Raw genomic sequence first — 24,489 nt, 5'->3', positions numbered from 1 at the left:
TCTCTCCCTCTCATCTTGGTCCCCTCACCTGTTGGGTCACAGTGAGAGGAAGAACTTTGCACCTTTCATCATGGCAGATGAGGTAGACGTATCTGTGAGCATACGCAGCACAGCTAAGTGTTTCACCGCCATAAGCTTGCAGTAACATTTCAAGAGTTTCATTACCACTCTTTCCAAGTTTAACACAAAATGTACGAAGTTCATCCTCTCAGTGTGAACCAATAATGAAGACTACAGCAGTCCAGATTCAGAAACGTCGATATATGAGCTTTACAAGAACCCGCAGAGTTGCTACGTCTACTTTTCAATCGACCCTCATTCCAGCTTTCCATGACATTGTCTTGTTGTGAAGGGAATTTACCACTCATTGGCATTACTTTCTGTTAATGCTTGTAAACCTACAAAAACACACACATTTGAATAAAGAAAAATAGTTTAATCAGTTTCATGTTCATATGAAAATATTGATTATTAATCTCTGTACAGGTAGAGGTGAATATGTTATGCAGATGGAAGACATGGGATTAAGAACACGACCCACAAGCGCTAGAATCCTTCATAAGGAGAACCACCATGGAGCACGGTGGAAACTCCCAAAACCGCAAGCAGGTGTGAAAGGGCTCGATCAGCCCATTCATTCTTCAGTAGTTAATAAATAGGAAAGCACGTTTGCAGGTGAACATCTGTATTCTTCCCAACAACACAGCGTCTGTTGAAGTGACTGCTCCTCAGTCCTCGCTGTCTGATTCATTTCACATTCAGGTGTGGAAGACAAAGAAATGTGCATTACTCTCTGTGCCCCACTGTTCATCTTGCAAATGTATTTGAGTCAAAATAGGATTCAGATTCTGTTTCGAAAAAGTCATCGAGCTGCCATTGCAGAGTCTCAAAGGTTGGTCTCTCCTCCGGGGATTTTTTCCAGCAGTCTAACATGATCAGGTAGAGATTCGGGGGACAGTCTGGTGGTTGGGGCATCCTGTATCCTTTTTCAAGCTTTTGCAATACTTGAGCTCCATTTAAACCTATAGAAAAAGATAAGACTATGTGAGGAAGGTCTCAGTAAAGAATTGCCTTGACTTTTTCACCTTCTAACCCGCTTAGTAGTTAATCTCTCTCAGGACAACATAAGAATTGAAAAACTGGGTCATAATGTCCACTATAGGGAGCAGCAGAAGTTCATGGCGGTGTTGGCCATTACAGTTTACATATGCAAGGGGTGACATTCCTGACTTTATGCACTGGCCTCTGCTAATACCATAATAAAAATCTATAATCCCGTTTGAGCCCTGAGGTCAGAAGACATTTCACTGTCACTCCTCCTTCCTGTAGGCCACCAATTCCCAAATCTGTCCTAGTTGAGATCGATTTGCATGAACTTCCCTTGCATGCAAATTCCTGTCATGCATTTTCTGTGTGGTTTCCCCCAGGTTTGGGAACCACTCACTGTGCTAGACAGTTGCATCTTCTGGAAACAGAGTGAAATGCAGCAATGTTTAGAAAGTGATTCAAAGCTAATGGACCCCATATGAGCAACATTATCCAGACAGGACTGGTTTGTCACTCGAGAAGCACTGTTGGCTGGAGCCGCTCGCACTCCACTAGCACTGACTTCTAAGCAGATAATGGTGCTAGGATTATTTACTGACCACTCCGGTAGAATCCATGTAGAGCCAGGATGGTCCACGGTGAAGCCCTTATCCAGTTACCTGTGATAGCCAACACAGAAAGTTCTCTGGCACCTGCATTGAATATCGGAGGTAACTTCTGGTGGTCAGTCTGAATATTTAAGCAGTTTATAGTCAGTGCTGACCACAATGTTTAAATATCAGGGAGTATACAGTATCTTTTGCAAACTTCATTGATCTTTGAGTTGTGCTTATAACTGATCTGGTGGTGTCAGGTGATTTGCTTTCTCAGCTTAATGTAGCCCAGTCTGGAGCTGAGGTGGGAACAGAGGCTTATTTTGGAAAGATGCTTAATGCGTAAAGCCTGTTGTACATGTGGAAAAGTCCTTTACTAAACTAAACTAAACTAAACCTTAGGTTTTTATACCGCGCCATCTCCATGGTCGTGGAGCTCGGCACGGTTTACAGGGATTGTAATGAGAAAGGAACTCCAGGGAAAGGGTTAGATGAAGATCGGAGGGAAGAAGAATGTTAGAGAGCTAGGATGTCAGAGAGGAGGGAGAGATAGATTTTAGAGAAAAGCCAGGTTTTCAGATGTTTGCGGAAGGGTTGGAGAGCACTCAGGTTCCGAAGGGGGGAGGTGAGGTTATTCCAGAGCTCGGTGAATCTGAAGAGGAGGGAAGTCCCCAGTTTTCCTGGGTGGGAAATGCCTTTTAGTGAGGGGAAGGATAGTTTCAATTTTTGGGTAGGTCTGGAGGTACTAAGATTCGAGGAATTCCAGGAAAGTGGAATTAATGGAGGAAGGATGCCGTGGAGGATCTTGAAAGTTAGGCTGATGCATTTGAAGTGGACTCTGGAAGTTATCAGAAGCCAGTGAAGCTTGGAAAAGAGTGGTGAGACGTGATCGAATTTACTTTTAGCAAATATAAGCTTGGCCGCAGCATTTTGGATCCGTTGGAGTCTGTGGAGGTTTTTCTTCGTTAGACATATGAAGATGGAATTGCAATAGTCCAGTCTGGAGAGGATGATGGATTGGACGAGAACGGCAAAATGTTTTTGATGGAAACAGGATCTTACTGACCTCAGCATGTGAAGGCTGAAATAGCATTTTTTTTACCAGGGAGTTGAGGTGGTCGTTGAAGGACAGTGTAGAATCAAAGGCTGCATGACCATTTGCTTGTGCGATGACCCTTACATGTGTGCTGTGTAGAGTTGCAATGTACAGGTTTATTAGATAAAAGAGATGAGTACACTTTAGAAATGATAAGTATTGCTGGTAGTAGTAATGAACCAAAGATGCACCCAGCTAGGCCTATTTCAGAGCAGACATCTCCTGGGACTTCTCACATAGGCTTTAACCTGCAGGGGAGATAAGGACAAAAGCAGAGGAAGTGTGTATATGTGGAGGCATGGATTTGGAGTGTACTTCTTGCTTCCATCCAAAACTCAAACTCTTTCCTGATCTTACAGGCGTGATCTTGCACTATGGACTCCTTCAGGAATGCAACATTGCCTCAAGAGCCCTTCTGGATTCGGCCTACCCATGACATCATCTATGAGAGGACAACTACAGCCCTCATGACCATTCCTCTTATCTTCTTAATTGCTTAATTGTATGTCAATATAAAATTATAATACGAATATCTTGACTCATTAAAATTCCAGCCGAGGGAGATTGCAGGCAAGCACGTGGAGAGTGGAGAGTGAGACTGCTTGCAAAGATAGTGGAGCGGAGCAGGCTGAGATAGCGGCAAGGGCACAGAGAGGCAGAGGCAGTGGGAGAGAGGAGCGGAAGTGATCAGAGACAGTGGGAGAGAGGAGCGGAGTTGATCAGAGGCAGTGGGAGAGAGGAGCGGAGGTGATCGGAGACAGTGGGAGAGAGGACCGGAGATGATCAGAGACAGTGGGAGAGAGGACCAGAGAGGAGCAGAATGCAGTCGGAGAGGCAGAGGACTGCATTAAGGGGAGCGGAGGAAGCGCAGCAGATCGGGACACGGAGAGGGGAAGAGGCGGGTTGTAACTCCGCCCACCTCCCGACATCTCAGCCGATCTCCCCATAAAAGGGGGTGAGCCAACGGCGCGTAGCCGTTCGGCGCGCAGCGAAGGCGAGCGGCAAAGGCACTCGCCTTAGCGAGAGCACCTTTGCGAAGGAGCCTTGAGAAGGAGCCAGGAGCCCAGGCAGCCCAGCAGCAATATCTAACTTCTGTAAAATAAACCACAGGTACTTCTCTCTACTCATTTCTCTCTTCTCTCTCTACTCTTTCAGCTAGCTGCGCACCGGGCACCACTCATACACACCATGGGACATAGGAACGAGAAAAGAGTAATGGAGGCTGTAGGAGCCCAGCAGAGCTACCCAGTATACTGCACCGAGTGTCATATGTATGACTACCTCCCCTCCGGGAGGCAGGCGTACATATGCGGTCGATGCCAGGAACTGGATAGCCTGAGGAAGGAGGTCGGGAGACTGCAGGTTAGAGTCCAGGAGCAGGAGGGACTCTGCACCATAGAGGAACAGTGCAGGGAAACTGAAGACACCACCAGAGAAAGCCACATCACGGAACAAGTTAGAGAGCTCGAGAAGTTCATCAAGGAGGCCTGCAAGATGGTGGAGGCACAGGACCACCAGCACATCAGGAGAGAACCAATAGTTGGACGACAGAATCCACCAGACGCCATGAGAGTAGGACCTTGCGGAGGATCTGGACAGGCAGATGAGATGGAGACCCAACAGAGCCCAGGGGAAGGACTAGCGGACTGCGCCACTGACACAGACCTGAGAGCAGAGAGACAGCTGAGGAAGGAAAGAACTGCTATCGTAGTGGGAGACTTAATCCTGAGAGAAGTGGACAGTCACATAGCCAGAGGGAGAGAGGACTGACTAGTGACATGTCTACCGGGGGCAAGAACGAAGGACGTCATCAACAAAATTGAGAGGATCCTGGAGGGAGCCGAGACGGAGGAGACAGCAGTAGTAATCCACATTGGGACCAACGACGTCAGCAGGAGGAACTACAACAGGACTACACTAACTGACCAGTTCAGGACCCTGGGGAGGAAACGGAAACTGAGGACAAGGAGGATAGCCTTCTCAGAGATCCTGCCAGTACCGAGAGCGGACGCAAGGAGGCAGAGCGAATTACAAGGAATAAACGGTTGGCTGAGGAGATGGTGCGAAGAGGAGGGTTTCCACTTTGTTCGGAACTGGACAACTTTCTTGGGGAAGAACAAGCTCTACAGGAGAGATGGACTGCACCTGAGCACGGCTGGGACGAGGATGCTGGCACGCAACGTCCAGAACGTCATTGACTTGGCTTTAAACTGAGGAGAAGGGAAAAGCCGATAGTCGATCTGACCTCGACACGTCGGACAAAAGTATCAAATAAGGATACTGAGCAAGGACATTGTAAAAAAGGGCTCAGGACTGAGTGAGAATTATTGGAAAAAGGACCTAAGGACGCAATGCAGGGGCCCAGGGCACAAAGGAAACTAGCAAGCAGGATTAACAGAGAACAACGGGAGCCAGAGGGGCAACCAAAAATGTGGAAACAAGCTGAGGACGAAACAGACACACCACAGGAGGAGGATGACCGAGACGAGACTCGGGGACTGGCAACCCATGAGGGGGATGGCATGAGTGCCAAACCACGAGGAAAACCAGCAGGGAAGGCAAACAACCAGGACTTACATTGCCTATATACTAATGCTAGGAGCCTAAGGGCCAAAATGGGAGAGCTGGAAGTCATAGCCAGCAAGAAGGACCTAGACATAATTGGAATCACAGAAACGTGGTGGACTGATGACAATAAATGGGATGTGGCCATACCAGGGTACAAACTCTACAGGAGAGACAGGACACACAAAAAGGGTGGAGGAATAGCACTATATATAAAAGACTCCATACCCTCAACCAGGAAGGAAACAACAGTAAGGGCGGATGGCTTGGAATCACTATGGGTTAAGCTACCGGGAGGAACTGGAGCAGACATAAAATTGGGTCTGTATTATTGCCCACCTGGACAATCGGAAGAAATCGACCAGGACCTGGAGGCTGAACTGAGGCAGGTATGCAAAAGCGGAAGTGTGGTGGTGATGGGGGACTTCAACTACTTCAACTGGGATTGACTGGAGTATCGGGCACTCAAACTGCACGAGGGAGACCAAATTCCTGGAGGCCACGAGGGACTGTTTCATGGAACAGCTGGTCACGGAACCAACACGGGGAGATGCCACTCTTGACCTAATCTTCAACGGACTAGGGCCCATCAAGTCTGCCCACACCAATGACCCTCCTCTACCTCCCTTTGCGAAGAGATCCCACCTTTCGATCCCATTTAGCTTTAAAATCAGGCACACTGCTGGCCTCAATCACCTGCATCGGAAGACCATTCCATCGATCCACCACCCTCTCGGTGAAGAAGTATTTCCTGGTGTCACCATGCAATGTCCCTCCCCTGATTTTCCATGGATGCCCTCGTGTTGCCCTCTGCCTGCAATTTGGCCTCAGAGGAGAATCTAGCAAAGAATATCAAAAAGGGCGATAAAGTATTCTTTAGGTATATTAGTGATAGAAACAGGAACACAGGAGGGATAGTACGCCTTAGGAAACCGGACGGGAACTATGTAGAATCGGACTCCGAGAAGGCTAAACTGTTAAATGAATACTTTTGCTCAGTTTTCACCCGTGAGGCGCAGGGATCCGGCCCTCAGCTACCAATAGGGGATAGCTCGATAGACCCGTTATGCAGCTTCGAGTTTACGCCCAGTAGTGTCTACAGTGAACTATCCAAACTCAAGGTTCACAAAGCTATGGGGCCAGACAACATACACCCCAGAGTACTCAGGGAGTTAAGAGACACCTTGGCGAAACCACTATCAACACTCTTCAATCTCTCCCTTAGCAAAGGAAAAGTCCCGCTAGACTGGAAAACGGCTAATGTCATTCCACTCCACAAAAAGGGAAGCAGGACGGAGGCTGCGAACTACAGACCTCTGGTCTGCCTCAGCGGAGGCAACTTCTTATGTTCTTATGACAAACAGCTAAGTAAAAGTTACTCTGCATCTCTTCGATTCCTCTTTCCTGCCAAGGCTTTCCTAACATAATTTGACCTTTGTTCTGGTCCAGTAATTTGTTTCTGAATTATATGGTGCATCATTATCAATTATTCCTACAGTTATCTCAGGGCCAGATTTAAGATTTTAGTGCCCATAGCCAGGACCAGAACATGAAAGCATAGATCCTCCCTTGTAGCTCAGAAAGGGAAAGGGGTTGCCTGGAGATTGGAAAGCAGGAATGGCACTGGTGGATAACCCTAAAGTGGGAGAAGACCCTTTGTCCTGGGTATCTCGCACATTCAACATTTGGTGCCCTAGCTGATTGCTCATGTTATCTACATCTCAGTCTGAGTATGGTCACACTGTCAGAAGAGAGAGATCAGATGTGCTGCTCATCTTATTAGACTTGAGTGCAGCCTTCACCACACTAGACCACAACATCCTATTATCTAGACAGAAATACAACAGAGTATCCTCGTCAACTTTCACCTCTCGACACTAAAATATGGTGTACCCCAGGGAGCACTATTATCCCCATTGCTCTTTAACCTCTACATCAAGCCAGTCATTGAAATTGCCTCAAATCATGGAATCCACATCTATTCTTTCACTGATGATATCCAGCTTTACATCCCACTAAAATCAATATGGAACTCCCAACTCGAAAAGCTAAGGGCCTGTCTCGATGAGATCAAATCACGGATGACATCCAACAAACTCCAACTAAACCTGTCCAAAATGGAGCTATTATGGATAAGTAGAGAGCCCTGTCAAGCCTCTCGACCCTCCCTCACCTGGGACAACATCATTCTCGTACCCAAGGATCAAGTATGCAGTCTAGGCATCATCCTAGATGCCAATCTTATGTTATCTGCCCATATCTCCAAGGTGGTATCCTCATCCTTCTACCACCTACATCAACTGAAGCATCTTCGGCATCTTTACTCAACTGTTATATGCCTTTATGGTATCTCACCTAGACTACTGTAATGGCCTTCCTATGAAGGACCAACATCGACTACAAAGAGTCCAGAATACAGCAGTCAGGCTATTAATAAACCTCGGTCCTTTCAATCCGATTACCCCAGCACTGAATGAAGTAGACTGGCTACCTGTAAAGAAGTGGGCCATCTTCAAACAACTGGCTATCGCCTTTAAGCACTTCCACACATGACTACCTATTATATAGCAGAAAAGCTCCCCATCTATCACCTGACCAGTTCACTCAGATCCTAGATGGAACGCCAACTATGTATCCCACCAGCACATCAGCTCCAACTAGAAACCACCCAAAAACGATCCTCTCATATCGTGACAAAACTGTGTAACCAGCTTCCCCTGAACATTCGAGCTATAGATAGCCTGCTACCTTTTCAGAAAGCAGTAAAAACTATTTTGTTCTCAAAACATCGCACACCTGCCTTGAGACCCTAATGGCCAGGCTGTAGCGGACTGTAACGTAAATCAACCACCAAAGACTCATTGCTATATGTGGTGTACTGTTCTGTATGGTGAACTGTTCTAACACCTTCCAAGGTCCAAGGTCTCATTAGTCTAATGCAGACATGTCAAACTCTGGCCCACGGTATGTTAAAAATTGACCTGCCAGACATTTTAAATTTTATAGTAAATCTGGCCCGCCGACACGAACCGCTGCCGCTGCTGCTGCTCTTCACTCGCGTTTGCCTTCACCTGGCCTCCTCTTCAAAGTAGCCTGCGGAGGATCGCCAGCCGACTGTAGCAAACCTCGTACGCCGCTGTCCACCTCGGTAGCACGTTCTCTCTGACGTGATCCCGTACATCCCAAAAATGGGGGTCTTAGTTTATATTTGAGTCACCTTCCAATGATGGTACTTTTTTCCTCCCCTCCCCACCCGATGAGCAACACTGTTATCTTCCACCACCCCCTTCCTTCGATGGCTGGCACTGCATCTCTTACCCCCCCCCCCCCCCCAATGACCAGCACATGTCCTCTTTTTGGCACTTGGTCAGAAAGTCCGGGCAGATTTTTCTTTTTGTCCTCTTTGTCTGGGTTTCGCCATTTGGGGAGGGTGGGGGTGAAGCAGCGGTGGCCAGCAACCTGAAAATTAAAGATCAGCTCCAGACCCCACTGCAGCAGTCAACTAAGTGGAGACACGACCGCATATGCCAAGTCACCTGATTGGCATGTGAAGTGCATGAAGCTGGATCCTCCACTCTGCTCGACCTTTTTCCCCTTGTCCCACCCACCTCATGCGCAGACACTGTGTATTGCATGTTGAGTCGATGCTGCCGAAGCCAGAGGAGAGGTGGTGGGGAAAACCTTTAAAAAAGATCAAAAGACGCCAGTCTGGAGTTGGGAACCGCCATGAAGGAGAGGACGACAGCAGGTAAGAAGAGCAGTCACTGTTCAGTGATATAGCAAAGATGGAAGGGGGTAGGGCTGTCTGCCCCAGGTGCAGCCCATAAGAGAGCTCTGAGGGCTGATGATCTTCTTCACCACAGCGGCCAGCAGCCTTTACAGCTGGCTACTCTCATCAGCGTCGGGCCTTCCTCTCTGCCTGTCCTGCCTACTTCCTGTTTTTGTTACGTCAGGACTCAGCAGAGAGGAAGGCCCGACCCTGGCGAGAGCAGCCAACTGTAAAGGCTTTCACTGCTGATGGGGAGGGGGGGACAGAGAGAAGGGGAACGGGGGCACATGGATGGAGGGGAAAGGAACGAGATGGTGAAATGGAAGCAGAAAAATGGAAGAAAACTGAATATGGAAATCAGTGTCAAAGATGGAGTGCAAAAAGTGAAGGAGAGGAAAGAAACAGCAAATGCATAAGGAGGCCTTGGAAACAGTGTTAAGAGCACAGATGGAACAAGATGATAAAAAAAGAAATAAAATCGTCCGATAACAAATGTATTTATTTTCAATGTAGTGATTGAAATACGGCAATTGTTTTTATAATTTGGACTGTTCAGGAAGAAATGCATTTCTTTTTACTTCTCGTCTGGCACATCAGGGTTTCCTTTGTGGGCTTGTGGTTTTCTTGTTCTGTTTTCTGCATGTGCGACTGAGCTCAGGTGTTCTGGTGGGGACAGAAGTCCAGAAACTTTGTTTGGTGTTGAGGCCCCAAATCGCCTCTGCTTCAGCTTTTTGGGACTGAAAAATGAGTGATTACTTATGGCATGATCCCTGACAAAAGATGCTCATGTACCCAGATGTCTAACCTCGGTTTATAGTCCAGTTCACTAGTTTATTCCTTAAACTGACTCCCCACTTCTCCCTTTGTTTTTTTACCCTTTTTTTGTTCTCTTTTCTTTACAAATTGTAGTTCTCCCCTTTTTTCCTTGTGGGGGGTTTTTTTACCCCTCCCCCCATGTCAACTTTGCTTAGTCTGTTTACATCTTGATTGTTATTTGATGAACCTTTTATCCTCCTTTTTTAGGGAAAAAGGTTACCTCAGTTTATATTCGGATCGGTTTATATTCGAGTATACTGTATACGGTAGATGGGTTTTTAGGCGTGTTAAAGTTTTGATTATGAACCCCATTATGTTTGGGAAGATTGAAGGAACCAGGTAAGGGTGACCTGCAGCCAAATGGCTAGACACGTTGAAAAAAACTATGGAGATGACACTGGAAGACTTTACAGGACTAGCTCAAAACCGATTTCTTAATAGGGCTGTAATTCATCAAGTCGGTAGCACTTGAACATGAGTTGATGGCACCTAACACAGTCTTAGAAGGATTTTTGTTAGCACTTGTCCTCCTCCTCTCTCCAGGCTTCATTTAGTCATTTAAAAGCACCTTATCAGTACCTTACTAGAGAATGACACGGTGGCGGTTTACCCGCGGCCACCGCATTTTAGCCGCGGGTCACCGCCGAAAACGGGGAAGAAAACTAGCAGTCGCTGCGGCGACGGGGACAAGGCCATTCACCGCCCGCGGGGCGGTGAATGGGTCTTGTCCCCGCAGTGAGGCATGAAGGATCGCGCGGTCCCCGCAGCTCACACCCGCCTGCCCAATCGATTCTAGTGTTTAGCCAGCTCTCTCCCTTCTCCTCACCTTAGTTTGTAGATTTTCTTTTTCGGCGACCCGCACGCTATCAAAGAGCCGCTGCTGCTCAGTTTCGATCTTCTGCTCTGACGCAACCGGAAACAGGAAGTTGCAGCAGAGCAGAAGATTGAACATTGAGCAGCCGCGCGTGTGCGGCTCTTTGGGAAAGCGTGCAGGTCGCTGAAAAAGAAAGCCTGCAAATTAAGGTGAGGAGAAGGGAGAGAACTGGCTAAACACTAGGATCGATTGGGCAGGCGGGTGGGGGCTGCGAGGACCGTGCGATCACCCGTGTTCCCGGCTCAGACTGTAAGGAGGGAGTGAAAGGGAAAAGGATTCTGGGCCAAGGGGATGAAAACGGAAAGAAAAACCCACAGCAGGAAAGAAAGGGAAGGACAGGCAGGTGAGCCAGATGCTAGAAGCAGGGGGGGGGGGAAGAAAGAGGGAAAAAAGCTAGATGGGGTTGAAAAGAAGAGACACACTGGTATGGAAGAGGAAGATAGGGGAAATCTGGACACAGGAAGGTAACAGAAAGAGGGGAAATTATGTGCATGGGGCATAGGGACAGAGACAAAAAGGGGACATGCCATGGGGATGGTATATGGACACAGGGGGGGGCAATGGCAGATACATAGGGGAGATATTAGAAAAGTATATAAAATCGTACCCGTTTGAGGCTTTTATGTATGCAGCGGTGACGGTGACGGGGCAGTGAATGGGGTTGCAGTGGCGGTGACGGGGCGGTGAATGGGGTGGCAGTGGCGGTGACGGGGCGGTGAAGGGAATGACGGTGACGGGGCGGTGCAGAGGATGGTGAGACGGGGACGGGGCGGTGACGGGGACCAATTTTTTCACCGTGTCATTCTCTATACTTACCTTTTCATGCTCTCCTTTGGGTGATTTCTGTTATTCTCTCTATAGCAGGGTTGTCCAACCTTTTGGCTTCCCTGGGCCACATTGGCCCAAAAAAATGTATCTGGGGCCGCAGAAATACGCAAACACTGCAGCAAGACAGAGGAGGGAGCCAGCAAGACGGTAAACACCCGGGGGCAGCAGAGGAAAACACTGCATCGCCCTCGACCGGGGCTGCAGAAAATACTTCACGGGGCCACAGGTTGGACACCCCTGCTCTATAGCATCCATAGGTGTTCTGCTCCATACATATTGGTATCTCAATGGAGGTTTTGTCCCTAATATAGAAGCTCCTCCCCTTCCCCTTTCTACCCTTCCTTTCTCAACAGAGTCCTGTCCCCTCTCAGGCCTGATTGTCACTGTGGAATCACTGCCTTCTTCATCACAGTGGTTTCTGGTGCAGCGATTTGGCTTCTTCTCTACTCACCAGGGTACGGCATCCTTCCATATGTCATGATCTCATAGAGAAGTACTCCAAATGACCAGATGTCTGATTTAACACTGAATTTATTGAACTGTAAAGCCTCAGGTGCAGTCCACTTAATAGGCAGTTTCATTCCAGCTACCGGCTCATATACATTTTCAACCTGTTAAGAAAGTGAAGAAACTTAAGATTTCTACACATTAAAGAGACACCATTCCAAACACAGCATTGAAATCCATATTCATGGAATTTTAGGCTACAAACATTACTTAGACATAAATTGCTCTAATTATCTGCTGGACTCTTTCACCCCAGCTCTAGAGGTCAAGAAATGATCCAATGTTGTCTCAAATGTCTGTTGAGTATGAACGATTCCATAAAATCCTTACCCTGGCGGGAAATTTCATGCTCTCCTCATTTACTGTAATGTTTGACAGGTATTTTTTTAATACAGCTTTTGTATTAGTTTTTAAAGTGAAGTTATGTGCCTACTTTCACATTGACAATTGCAGTGTTCTTCAACCTTTTCACACCTATGGACCGGCGGAAATAAAAGAATTATTTTGTGGACCGGCACAGGTCTGCGGACCGGTGGTTAAAGAGCACTGGGCTAAGTCGTGGGCCAGACCCTGCCCCCATAATAGTACTAATTGTAACACTATTTTTTCCATTCATTTTTCATATATACACACAATATAATCTTATTAACAACACATAATGGTTAACCACAAAATTAAACTACACAAAGCACACTGTATGCTTCTCAACATTCATTCCTACTAATATATACAAACCAAACCGTAAGATTCAAGACTGCATGCAGTACAGCCCCAGAGAAAAAGAAACAAATGCATTTCTTCCTGAACAGTGCAAAATACAGACAGCAGATGAAAATTCTCAAAATTGACACAATTCAATCACTAAATTGAAAATAAAATCATTTCCCTACCTTTGTTGTCTCCCTCCCTCCATTACGGTAGTTGGGTGAGGCTGGGTGTCCTGCCCTCTCTTGTTTACAAACAACGCCTTGAGAAAGCCAGCTGTCTCTCTTGTCTTCCTCCCCCTCTGTAAGAAACATACCAGCGCTCCCACCTGGATGTTTTATGCTGCCCGCGGCGGGCTCCCTCTTCCTCACTGCCTGCAGCTGCTGCAGAGCTGAGATTTACCACCACTACTTGCTCCGTAGAAAGAGAGAGAAGCCTGAATAAAGATTTCCTCTCCTATCCCTGTGGCTCTTCCTCACTTCCCCTCTTCCTCACTGCCGGTCTGTGGCCGAAACGTGCCTCAGGCCTAAGATCAGTGCACAAAGAAACATGCGGTGGCTCCTTGCGCACCCTGCGCATCATCCAGAAGCCTTCCCTCTGAAGTTGCCGGTTCTGGTGCTGGATGCACATAGGAGCCGCCACTCGCACCTTTGTGCATTGATCTCCTCAGGCCCGAGGCACGTTCTGGTCACGGACCAGCAGGAAATTTCTGTGGACCGGCGGTTGAAGAACACTGGTCTAGAGTATCTGCTTCTTCTACAGCACAGAAAATAAATCATATAGATCTGAAAACTACTTTTACATAGCAAGAGCAATCTGGAACAACATTTTAGAAAGGATAGCCTGTTCAGCATATGAACATCCAAGTCTACAGTATATGACAGATATGGACTTCCATTTCTCAAGATTCGGTTCTTGGGCCTAGTTTCTTTGTAACATTTTTGTAAGTGATATTTCTGAAGGGCTATCTGGTAAGATTTGCCTTTTTGCAGATGATACCAAAATCTGCAATAGAGTAGACACCCCTGATGGTGTGAATAACCTAGTGAAGCTTGAGGCATGGTCGGGAATTTGGCAGCTAAGATTTAATGCAAAGAAATGCAAGGTCAAAAACTTAAGGGAACGGTACTGTTTAGGGGCTGTTTTGTGCACCAAAGAGGAGCAGGACTTTGGTGTAATTGTATGGGATAGGCTAAATGGAATGGGACTTGATATACTGTTTTTTCCTGTGTGGTTACAATCAAAGTGGTTTGCATATTTTTTAGACAGATACTTATTGTGTACCTGGAGCAATGAAGTATTGAGTGACTTGCCCAGAAGTCACAAGGAGTTGCAGTGGGAATCAAACTCACAACCTCAGGGTGCTGAGGCAGTTGCTCTAACCACTAGGCCACTCTTAAAGTGGCCAATCAGAAGAATGCTAGGGTGCATATGGAGAGGTATGGCCAGCAGGAAAAATGAGGTATTGATGCCCCTGTATAAGATTCTGGTGAGACCTCATTTAGAATATTGTGTACAATTCTGGAGGCCGCATCTACAAAACAATATGTCACTTAACCCCCTATTGCCCCAGGTACATTAGGTAGAGTGTAGCCCACTGGGATAGATAGGAAAAAAATGCTTGAGTACCTGAATGTAAACCACTAAAAATAAATGAAATCGATCCAGAATGGTGTGTGGTCTTCGAAATAAGACGTATGGGGTCAGACTTAAAGATCTTAATATGTATACTTTGGAAGAAAGGTGGGAGAGGGGAGATAGGATAGAGATGTTTAAATGCTTACACAGCATAAATGCATGAGGCAAGTCTTTTAATTGAAAGGAAACTCTGGAATGAGGTGAAAAGGGATAAATTATGAAGTAGCCTCAGAGAAGACCTTTTCACGAAAGTGGTGGTGAATGCTTGGAATGGCTTCCCAGTGGAGGTGGTGGAGAGAAAAAGCTTGTGTTGAATCTCTCAGGGGAAGAGGGGATAGTAGATGGTATGGATGGGCCATATGGTTTTATCTGCATTCATTTTTCTCTCTTTCTATGCATTTTAAAACAAGATCTGCTGGCATACAGCCTGTTCTAAAATACATGAGAAATGGACATCCATGTGCTGGCTACATCCAACATGATTTAATGGGCTGGGCATCTCAGGCTTGATTTGCCTTGGAGGATCTTCCCTAGGGTTACCAGATGTCTGTGAAAACCTGGATTTGTCCTCTGTTTAGAGGACTATCCAGGCTCCCAGACGGACTTTCCAAAATCTGGCAGTTTGTCCAGGTTTTGGAAAGCCCCGAGCTCCGTCTGCGTCTGGAAAGCCTTCAACAAGCATGTGGAGATGACAACATATGCATTCACACCTACTGGTGGTCAGAAAAAAAAAAGAGATTAGGCTTTTGGGGGTGGGGCTGAGGCACAACAGGACGGGGCCATGCGTCCGGGTTTTCCAGTCCTTAACTATGGTAACCCTAGTCTTCCCCAACATCCACCCTTCCCACAGAGTAGTCCATAGAATACTCTGCCTGTTCACTTAACACAGTTCTTGGTTATGGTTTTATCAGCCAGAGAAGACAGATTCCACATAGGATTCCAGTTAACTTGCTCTGGTTCTCAATGCTCTCTCCGTACAGCTTCCATGATATCTGCACAGCCTTCATTCCTTTAAGCAGCTTTATGTAACAGTATCCTTCTGATAACTGTTGCAGCTTGTAAAGCCCACCAGATAGCTCCCACTTCTCCTCTACCTGGTTCAGTTATAGCATCTCTGCCCCAAGCACTCCTTTGGCCCTTTACACAGCCTTCTAGGGCTAAATAAGGCAGAGGGGAAATGGTCCCACCCTTTACTTCCATTGGCATTGGAGCGCCCCCCCTCCCACCCCCGCCCATTTCCCAGAACTGAGGCAAAGGACTTAAACCATCAGCTCTCCATAGCTTCTTGGAAATCCTAATTCCTATAATCTTCAGGTATGGGAATTCTAGGGCAACACGATGCCCGTAAATTCAAATGCAGGGCAAGCTGCCTCTGTGTCCTGCTCCTCTTTGGAAAGCCCTTTTAGTGGTCATTCTCCTCTCTTCCAGTAGCTTCTAAGTTTCCCCCTTCCTTCTCCTCAGGAGCTTACTCCAATTATCCTGTACCTCCTAGTGGAGTCTTTAGTAAGAGACTACAAGGAGGTCACGTGATGCTGTGAGCTGAACGGCTGTGTGTCTGTTCGGCTCCGGAGCCCTGCGCTTCATACCGCTAAAATTTGACCATCGGCACGAACGTTTTTGACTCCCCTTTGCCAGCGAACGAAACGCTCCTTGCCTGGACAGGTTTCTTGCCCACTCGGCGTCTCAAATGGCTTCTAAATCAACGAAGAAAGACCGGGAGAAGGTGCGGCCCAGCGAGGACAAAATGGCGGCCGCACCACGAGGGGACGCTCCGGTAACGGCGTTTACTCCCGATATGATCGCGGAGCTGCAGCAGGTGATCTTACAGGCTTTGGGACCGCGAATGGAAACAATATCCACTCAGTTAACTAAATTGGAATCCTTATTGGAGGACAATGCAAAGCGAGTGACAGAGCTGGAGGGACGGGTTTCAGCAGTGGAGGACGGGGCAACGGCGAGGGACTCTGCGGTGTCCACCCTGACCACACAGCTTCGATTTTGTCAAGACAAAATTGAAGATTTGGAAAACAGGTCTCGTCGGGGAAACCTGCGTTTTATCGGCTTACCGGAGACCATATCAGATGCGGGGCTTCTTTCGGTGGTAGTAAGAGACTACAATTCCCAGACTGCTCCAGGATCTACCCCTCCAGCTTAGGCTTCCCAGCATAACTGCCCCTCTCCTACATCCTCTACTTAGTATTTTCCTGATGATCAATCTAGTGTGCCTAGATGTTAGCTTATCTCCCCTTCCCCCTTCTGGCTTTCCCAGCCCCCCCTTGGGGAACAGCCTCCCAAGACCCCCCCTCCTTGGAAAACTAAACTAAACTAAACCTTAGGCTTATATACCGCATCTTCTCCATAACAGTAGAGCTTGGCACAGTTTACAAGAAATTAGAAAGGAGAACAGATACAATATGGATTTAAAATAGTATGGAGAGGAGCGTAATTTACAACTTTGAAAATAGCCCAGTTTTCAGATGTTTTTGAAATGGTTGGAAAGAGCCCAAATCGCGCAGTTGAATAGGAAAATCGTTCCACAGCTCAGTAATTTTGAAAAGTAGAGACTTCCCTAATTTGCCAATGTATGTAACGCCTTTCAACGTAGGAAAGGACAATTTGAGTACCGTATTTTCGCGGATATAACGCGCGCGTTATACGTGATTTTACGTACCGCGCATACCCCTCGCGCGTTATATGCCTGAGCGCGGTATAGAAAAGTTTTTAAACATAGTTCCCACCCCGCCCGACGCCCGATTCACCCCCCCAGCAGGACCGCTCGCACCCCCACCCCGAACGACCGCTCGCACGCGCTCCCACCCGCACCCGCATCCACGATCGGAGCAAGAGGGAGCCCAAGCCCTCTTGCCCGGCCGACTCCCCGACGTCCGCTACATCCCCCCCCCCCCCGGCAGGACCACTCGCACCCCCACCCCGAAGGACCGCCGACTTCCCGACAATATCGGGCCAGGAGGGAGCCCAAACCCTCCTGGCCACGGCGACCCCCTACCCCCACCCCGCACTACATTACGGGCAGGAGGGATCCCAGGCCCTCCTGCCCTCGACGCAAACCCCCCTCCCTCCAACGACCGCCCGCCCCCCAAGAACCTCCGCCCGTCCCCCAGCCGACCCGCGACCCCCCTGGCCGACCCCCACGACACCCCCACCCGCCTTCCCCGTACCTTTGTGTAGTTGGGCCAGAAGGGAGCCCAAACCCTCCTGGCCACGGCGACCCCCTAACCCCACCCCGCACTACATTACGGGCAGGAGGGATCCCAGGCCCTCCTGCCCTCGACGCAAACCCCCCTCCCTCCAACGACCGCCCCCCCCCAAGAACCTCCGACCGCCCCCCCAGCCGACCCGCGACCCCCCTGGCCGACCCCCACGACCCCCCCACCCCCCTTCCCCGTACCTTTGGAAGTTGGCCGGACAGACGGGAGCCAAACCCGCCTGTCCGGCAGGCAGCCAACGAAGAAATGAGGCCGGATTGGCCCATCCGTCCTAAAGCTCCGCCTACTGGTGGGGCCTAAGGCGCGTGGGCCAATCAGAATAGGCCCTGGAGCCTTAGGTCCCACCTGGGGGCGCGGCCTGAGACACATGGTCGGGTTTGGCCCATGTGCCTCAGGCCGCGCCCCCAGGTGGGACCTAAGGCTCCAGGGCCTATTCTGATTGGCCCACGCGCCTTAGGCCCCACCAGTAGGCGGAGCTTTAGGACGGATGGGCCAATCCGGCCTCATTTCTTCGTTGGCTGCCTGCCGGACAGGCGGGTTTGGCTCCCGTCTGTCCGGCCAACTTCCAAAGGTACGGGGAAGGGGGGTGGGGGGGTCGTGGGAGTCGGCCAGGGGGGTCGCGGGTCGGCTGGGGGACGGGCGGAGGTTCTTGGGGGGGGGCGGTCGTTGGGGGGAGGGGGTTTGCGTCGAGGGCAGGAGGGCCTGGGATCCCTCCTGCCCGTAATGTAGTGCGGGGTGGGGTTAGGGGGTCGCCGTGGCCAGGAGGGTTTGGGCTCCCTTCTGGCCCAACTACACAAAGGTACGGGGAAGGCGGGTGGGGGTGTCGTGGGGGTCGGCCAGGGGGGTCGCGGGTCGGCTGGGGGACGGGCGGAGGTTCTTGGGGGGGGGGGCGGTCGTTGGGGGGGGGGGGTTTGCGTCGGGGGCAGGGGGGCCTGGGATCCCTCCTGCCCGTAATGTAGTGCGGGGTGGGGTTAGGGGGTCGCCGTGGCCAGGAGGGTTTGGGCTCCCTCCTGGCCCGATATTGTTGGGGAGTCGGCGGTCCTTCGGGGTGAGGGTGCGAGTGGTCCTGCCGGGGGGGGGGGATGTATCGGACGTCGGGGGGGGGGGCATCAGGCTTTCAGGATGGGGACAGACCTTCAAGGGGGGACAGGACTTCAAGGGGGGACAGTGCACGGAAAGTCAGGGGGGGTGAACGGAGAGTCGGGACAGCGCACGGAAAGTCAGGGCAGTGCACGGAAGTCAGGGGGGTGAACGGAGAGTCGGGACAGCGCACGGAAAGTCAGGGCGGGCGAAAGGAGCGTCGGGCATCATGCGCGTTATATGCCTGAGCGCGGTATAGAAAAGTTTTGATACATATCATCGTGATTTCTGCGCGCTATACCCCTGTGCGCGTTTTACACAGGTGCGCGTTATATCCGCGAAAATACGGTAGATCTGGTAATGTCAGATCTTACAGAATTCCAAGACAGGGGAATTAAAGGAGGAAGGATGCCATTCAAGATCTTAAATGTTAAGCAGGCACATTTAAAATAAATCCTGGAAATTATTGGAAGCCAATTAAGTTTTTGCAGAAGCAGAGAGATGTGATCAAATTTACTTTTTGCAAAGATCAGCCTAGCAGCAGTATTCTGGATCAGTTGAAGTCTTTGAAAGCTTTTCTTGGTCAAGCTTAAATAGAATTACAATAATCCAGCCTTGAAAAGATGATTGATTGAACAAGGACAGCAAAGTGTTGATGATGATGGAAACAGGATCTCACTTTCCTCAACATATGGAGACTAAAAAAACATTTTTTTACCAGAGAATTAAGATGGTCGGCGAATGAAAGTGTTGAATCTATAATGACACTCAGAACTTTACTTGAGAATTCAATCTGCAATGAGGATCCTGAAGGCAACAGAATGGACGAAGGTAGTTGCTCTAATTTTAGGCCAAGCCAAAGTAACTTTGTTTTGGACTCGTTCAGTTTCATTTGTACAGTAAGGGCCCAAGACTGAAGTTTCATTATACATTCTATTATATTCCCAACGAAGTTAGTGAGGTTCGAGTCAATCTCAAATACAGTGGTGCCTCACACAACGAACTTAATTGGTTCCAGGAGCAAGTTTGTTATGCGAAAAGTTCGTTATGTGAAACGCGTTTTCCCATAACAATACATGTTAAAAAAAATAATTCGTTCTGTAGCATAAAATATGCTAAGATGACATAAAAAAAGATAAATTTATCTTGTTAGAGCTGGTGTTAGACACAACTGGGGACTGCAAAGTCCAGGCAGAGGCTTACGGCTCTCGTTGACCAGGGGGGACAGTTGCCCTAGTTGCACTACCCTAACCCTATTCCTGCTATGTGTGACTGTGGTATTCTGTTAGCATGATATTTCTGTGTAGCATTCTATAATAATTTGGCTTATTCAATTTTCTTGATAGTAGAGGGGATATATGTGAAGGGGAGGGGAGACAGGGGTTTTGTTGATCCTTGCTGTGTATTATAATCACCCCCCACATACTCCCCAGTACCTTTTTTAATTCCTCCCATCTTTCCCAGCCAGTGGCGTACAGGCCAGAAGCGCAGAGATCAGGAGCAATTCCTCTGCACGCCTGTGTGGGCCCATGCCGATCTCCGAATGGCTGCAGTTAGTTCTTGTGAGTCCCGCGAGAGCTGACTGCAGCCATTCAGAGATCAGCGCAGGCCCAGGCAGTAGCACAGAAGGCTTGCTCTTGATCTCTGCGCTTCTGGCTGGGAAATTTGCTAGACCACCAGTTACGAGTGAGCGGGTGAGATTAAAGTTGCAGCAGTGGTGGCTTTTTTAAAAAAATATGTGGTGGCGGGGGGAGGTTTAAAAATATGCGGTGGCGGCAGAGGCTTAAAAATATGCAGCAGCGGCGGCAGGGGGGTTTAAAATATGTAGCGCCACTGCACAGGGAGCCAGGCGGAGAGAGGGCAGTTAAGAGATGCAGCTCGGGCGACTTTGTTGTGTGAAACGAAGTTCGTTGTGGGAAGCAAGACCTGAAGTTCGTTGTGCGCAGCGTTCGCTGTGCGAGGCGTCCGTTATGCGAGGCACCACTGTAGAACAAAGATGTCGTCTGCATACATAAATAGTGTTTTGAAGGGGGATAAATGGAAAAGTTTCAAAGTAGTCATGTAGATGTTGAAAAGAATAGATGATAAAGATGATCCCTGTGGGACTCCGCATAAAGGCTTCCAAGAGGATGACATGGTGCCGTTCATATTAACAGTATTTGAGCGAGATCGTAAGAATTTTGAAAACCAGTCTAAGATTGTGGAATCAATACCTATCTCAGAAAGTTGGTAAATCAAAATATCATGGTGAATGACGTTGAAGGCCGCCGATAGATCGAATTGTAGCAAATTTGGAAAATTATTGCGCGCTTGCAATTGCTAAACCTTAGAGATTAGTGAGATCAGTAGAGATTCGGTACTGAAATTAGGTCTAAATCCATGTTGGCAAGATAAAAGAATGGAAAATCTCTCTAAATATGATGAAAGCTGAGCGGATATAATGGACTCTAACATTTTGGTCAGTAGAGGAATATTCGCTATAGGTCGATAGCTAGACTTTGAGGATGGATCTAAGTCAGCTTTCTTCAATAGTGGGGACAGAACAATGTGACCCATCTTTGCAGAAAAAAGACTTGATGAAAAGGCAGAATTAATAAGTTTGATAAGAAATGAAATGGCCTGAGTAGGAATTTTATCATTTTGATATGAAGGGAATGGATCCAGAGCACATTTTCAGGATCTTAATTTATGACACAAGTGTGAGACCTGGGCCTCAGATACAAACTCAAAGGCTGTCCAGATTATATTTGCTGGAATTGCGATTGGATTAGTATCACCCAAAACCAGAGAATTATAAGAAACTAAAGATAGAAAAGTCTTAAAAAATTTTGCTAAGTCATCCTCTACTGGCGAGGGTGTATTGATGAGTTATTGTTGGTAGTTAATGAGCGCCAGATGTTAAACAAGGTGCTACTTTGATTGTTGAATCTGATCATTTTATCACCTTAGAAATTTTTCCTATCTTTGTCTTTGAAAGGCATTAATATGGAAACCTATCTTTTCCAGAGAAGGGGAAGCCGTAGAACTAGAGGACATGAACTGAAGTTGTTGGGGGGGGGGGGGGGGGTCAACTTAGGACTAATGGCAGGAAGTACTTTTCCACAAAGAGTGTGTTGATTGTCTGACACGCCCTCCCACAGAAGCAGTAGTGGAATTCAACAATGCTTGGTAAAGAGAATGGAAGCAAAATGAAACGTTGTAATTCTGAAGGCAAGCCACTGCTGGGCAGACGTCTGGCAAGGACAGATCAAGGTCAAGCATATACGTGCCATGTTGCTACACATGATATGCGTTTATCTTATTGGGCAGACTGGATGAATCATGCAGGTCTTTATCTGCATCCCTGCCATAAGGCTCAATTGTTTCCTCTCTAGTGTTTGATCTACCATAATACAAGAGGTTTCTATTTCTTTCCATTTCTGTGTGGATTCTATCACACAGAGCTGGACAACCCTGACCTTTCAAGGCTATTTACATTCTATAGCACAATGGTCGACTGAGCACGATCTCACTAAATCATGATAAACCCATTGCCTGTTGGCTGGGAGACATCTTCCAATTCCAGCTTCTCTTCTTTACACATTTACTGAGCAAATTCTTTAAACTACCAATGCAAAAAAGCGCTTGTTGGACAAGCGCAGAAATGGGCTCAAGACCTACGGGTCTCTATAACGCCTGATATGTTGAAAAAGGGCCTACAGCTGGGTAATAAGCATTTTACTCAAGCCACAGACAAAAAACGTAATTATAAATTTGTCCTGAGGGCTTTTTATGCCCCTAACAGGGTCTATAGAGCAAAACTGTGTGAGGGTGATCACTTTATTAAATGTTTGCAGACACACACTACTCTTGGACACATGTTTTGGCTTTGCCCTTGTGTGTCTCAGTTTTGGACTCAGCTTATAGCCTATGTGGCACAACTTGGGAACCCTATTCGACCGGGTGGTGCAGCCTTTCTTAGGAGAGCTATTGCGTTTGGCAGAACTAGTATTCTGCACTGTTGGCTTTCTCCACAACCTCCCCCCCCCCCAACACACACATACTATTTCGCATTGGAGATCTCTGATGATTCAACACACACTGCTGGAAAGGAAAAATGTTGGAGACCTGAGCACAAGAAAGGGCCGTCTGTTTGAACAATGTTGGACTCTTTTTGGCCTGACATGGACCCCATTCATCCGGAACAAGCTTGATGTTTGAGCAGTTTAATATCTACCCAGGGGCCTGAGCTGGGCTCATGGGAGGCATTTCTGTACAGTTCTGTTTTTCTACGTTTTCTGTTTCTATGTTCCTTGAAGGGGGGGGGGGGGGGTCCCCTGTCTATGTACTTGCTGCTGCTGCTCCCGGGGTGGGGTTGGTTGCTGTTACGTTGATACTGAGGATTGTTTTTGTAAACACATATGCTGTATTTGTTTGCTGTTGACTTATGAACCTTTAATAAAGAGATTTAAACATAAACACTGCATTTTAGGAAAGTTTGGTCATTGGGGAGGGAGAAATAATCTAATATAATAAAATGCTAGGCCGCGCATGCGCACTAAAAAATCGTGTTCCCTGATCCGTCGCAAAAACACGATTGCGCATGTGCGGGTTTTACGTCACCACTTGCTCGCGGCGGCAAAATTACACCGCTGCGGCGGCCTTCCTCACCCCCGCCTCTCACTGTGAATGGTACCGGCTCCTCTCTCGAACTGCACCAGGATCGAGAGAGGAGCTGCAGCGTCGGCTTTCAACTTAAAACAAACCCCCCCCCCCCCAACTGGAGATCGCCGCTCTCTCCCGGCTCCCACTGTGCAAACCCCCCCCCCCCCAACTGGAGATCGCCGCTCTCACCCACCTCCCACTGTGCAAACCCCCCCCCCCCAACTGGAGATCGCCGCTCTCTCCCGGCTCCCACTGTGCAAACCCCCCCCATGGGAGGATGCGCCGCAGCAAAGTGCTGCACAGGTACTGGAGGGGGAGAGACATATCGCTTCTGCACCGGTACAAGCATCCCTCCAGCATTGGTAGTCACTGCACGTTAAACAGGCTGCTTCGGGCTTTCTCCTGCAGTTGAGTCCCTCTGCCACGTCACTGATGATGTCATCAATGACGCAACAGAGAGACTCATCGGCAGAAGAAAGCCGAAGCAGCCTGTTTAGCGTGCTGCGGCTGCCAACGCTGGAGGGAGGTTTGATATTAAAGTCATCTTGCTGGGAGGGTCGCAGAGTCAGCGGGGGTTGGACTGGGAGGGGAGAGAAGCGTCTGCCTCGGGTGCTTCAGGCAGCAGCAGCGTTTACAATTCGCTGCTGTTGCCGGCTTCAGGCCTTCCTCTCTGGCCGGTCCTGCCTACTTCCTGTTTTCATGAAGACAGGACCAGCCAGAGAGAAAGACCTGAAGCCAGCAACAGCAATGAATTGTGAATGCTGCTGCTGCCCAATGAAGTAGTTAAATGAGGAAAGGGAGCAGAGGGGGAGAGAATGGCTTGGAGGGAAGGAGGAAGGTATGCCAGACCAAGGCAAAAGGAAGGAGGAGATGGAGAGAGAGAGAGAGATGGAAAGAGAAGAGAGGGCAGTGAATGGAAGGGGCAACATAGAGGGTGAACAGTATTCTAGCACCCGTTAATGTAACGGGCTGAAAGACTAGTAATTATATATTTTTTTAATTCTTGGAAGTGCGTATCTTCTAAATTCTGCCTAAATGCTATTCTGTAAATATGCACGTAAGTTAAATAGTGTGTATCATACAAGAGGGGGAGAAATAAC

General features: G+C 48.3%; 1 protein-coding gene across 1 annotated transcript in view; it reads right to left on the bottom strand.

Moving 5' to 3' along the window:
• Positions 1-450: 450 nt before the first annotated feature.
• Positions 451-24,489, bottom strand: part of FRK (fyn related Src family tyrosine kinase) — a 102,656-nt gene continuing 78,617 nt past the window's right edge. Inside the window, exons 7-8 of the mRNA XM_033939440.1 lie at positions 12,040-12,199; positions 451-1,022 (exon numbers count right to left, since the gene is read on the bottom strand). Of these exons, the coding sequence (XP_033795331.1) occupies positions 808-1,022; positions 12,040-12,199 (375 nt within the window). The 3' untranslated portion in view covers positions 451-807. The remainder of the gene's footprint in view (positions 1,023-12,039; positions 12,200-24,489) is intronic.

This window comes from Geotrypetes seraphini, chromosome 3 (genome assembly GCF_902459505.1).
Source record: "Geotrypetes seraphini chromosome 3, aGeoSer1.1, whole genome shotgun sequence".
Taxonomy (NCBI): domain Eukaryota; kingdom Metazoa; phylum Chordata; class Amphibia; order Gymnophiona; family Dermophiidae; genus Geotrypetes; species Geotrypetes seraphini.
The sequence above is the reverse complement of the archived record's forward strand: the minus strand, read 5'-3'. Positions and strand labels throughout refer to the sequence as shown.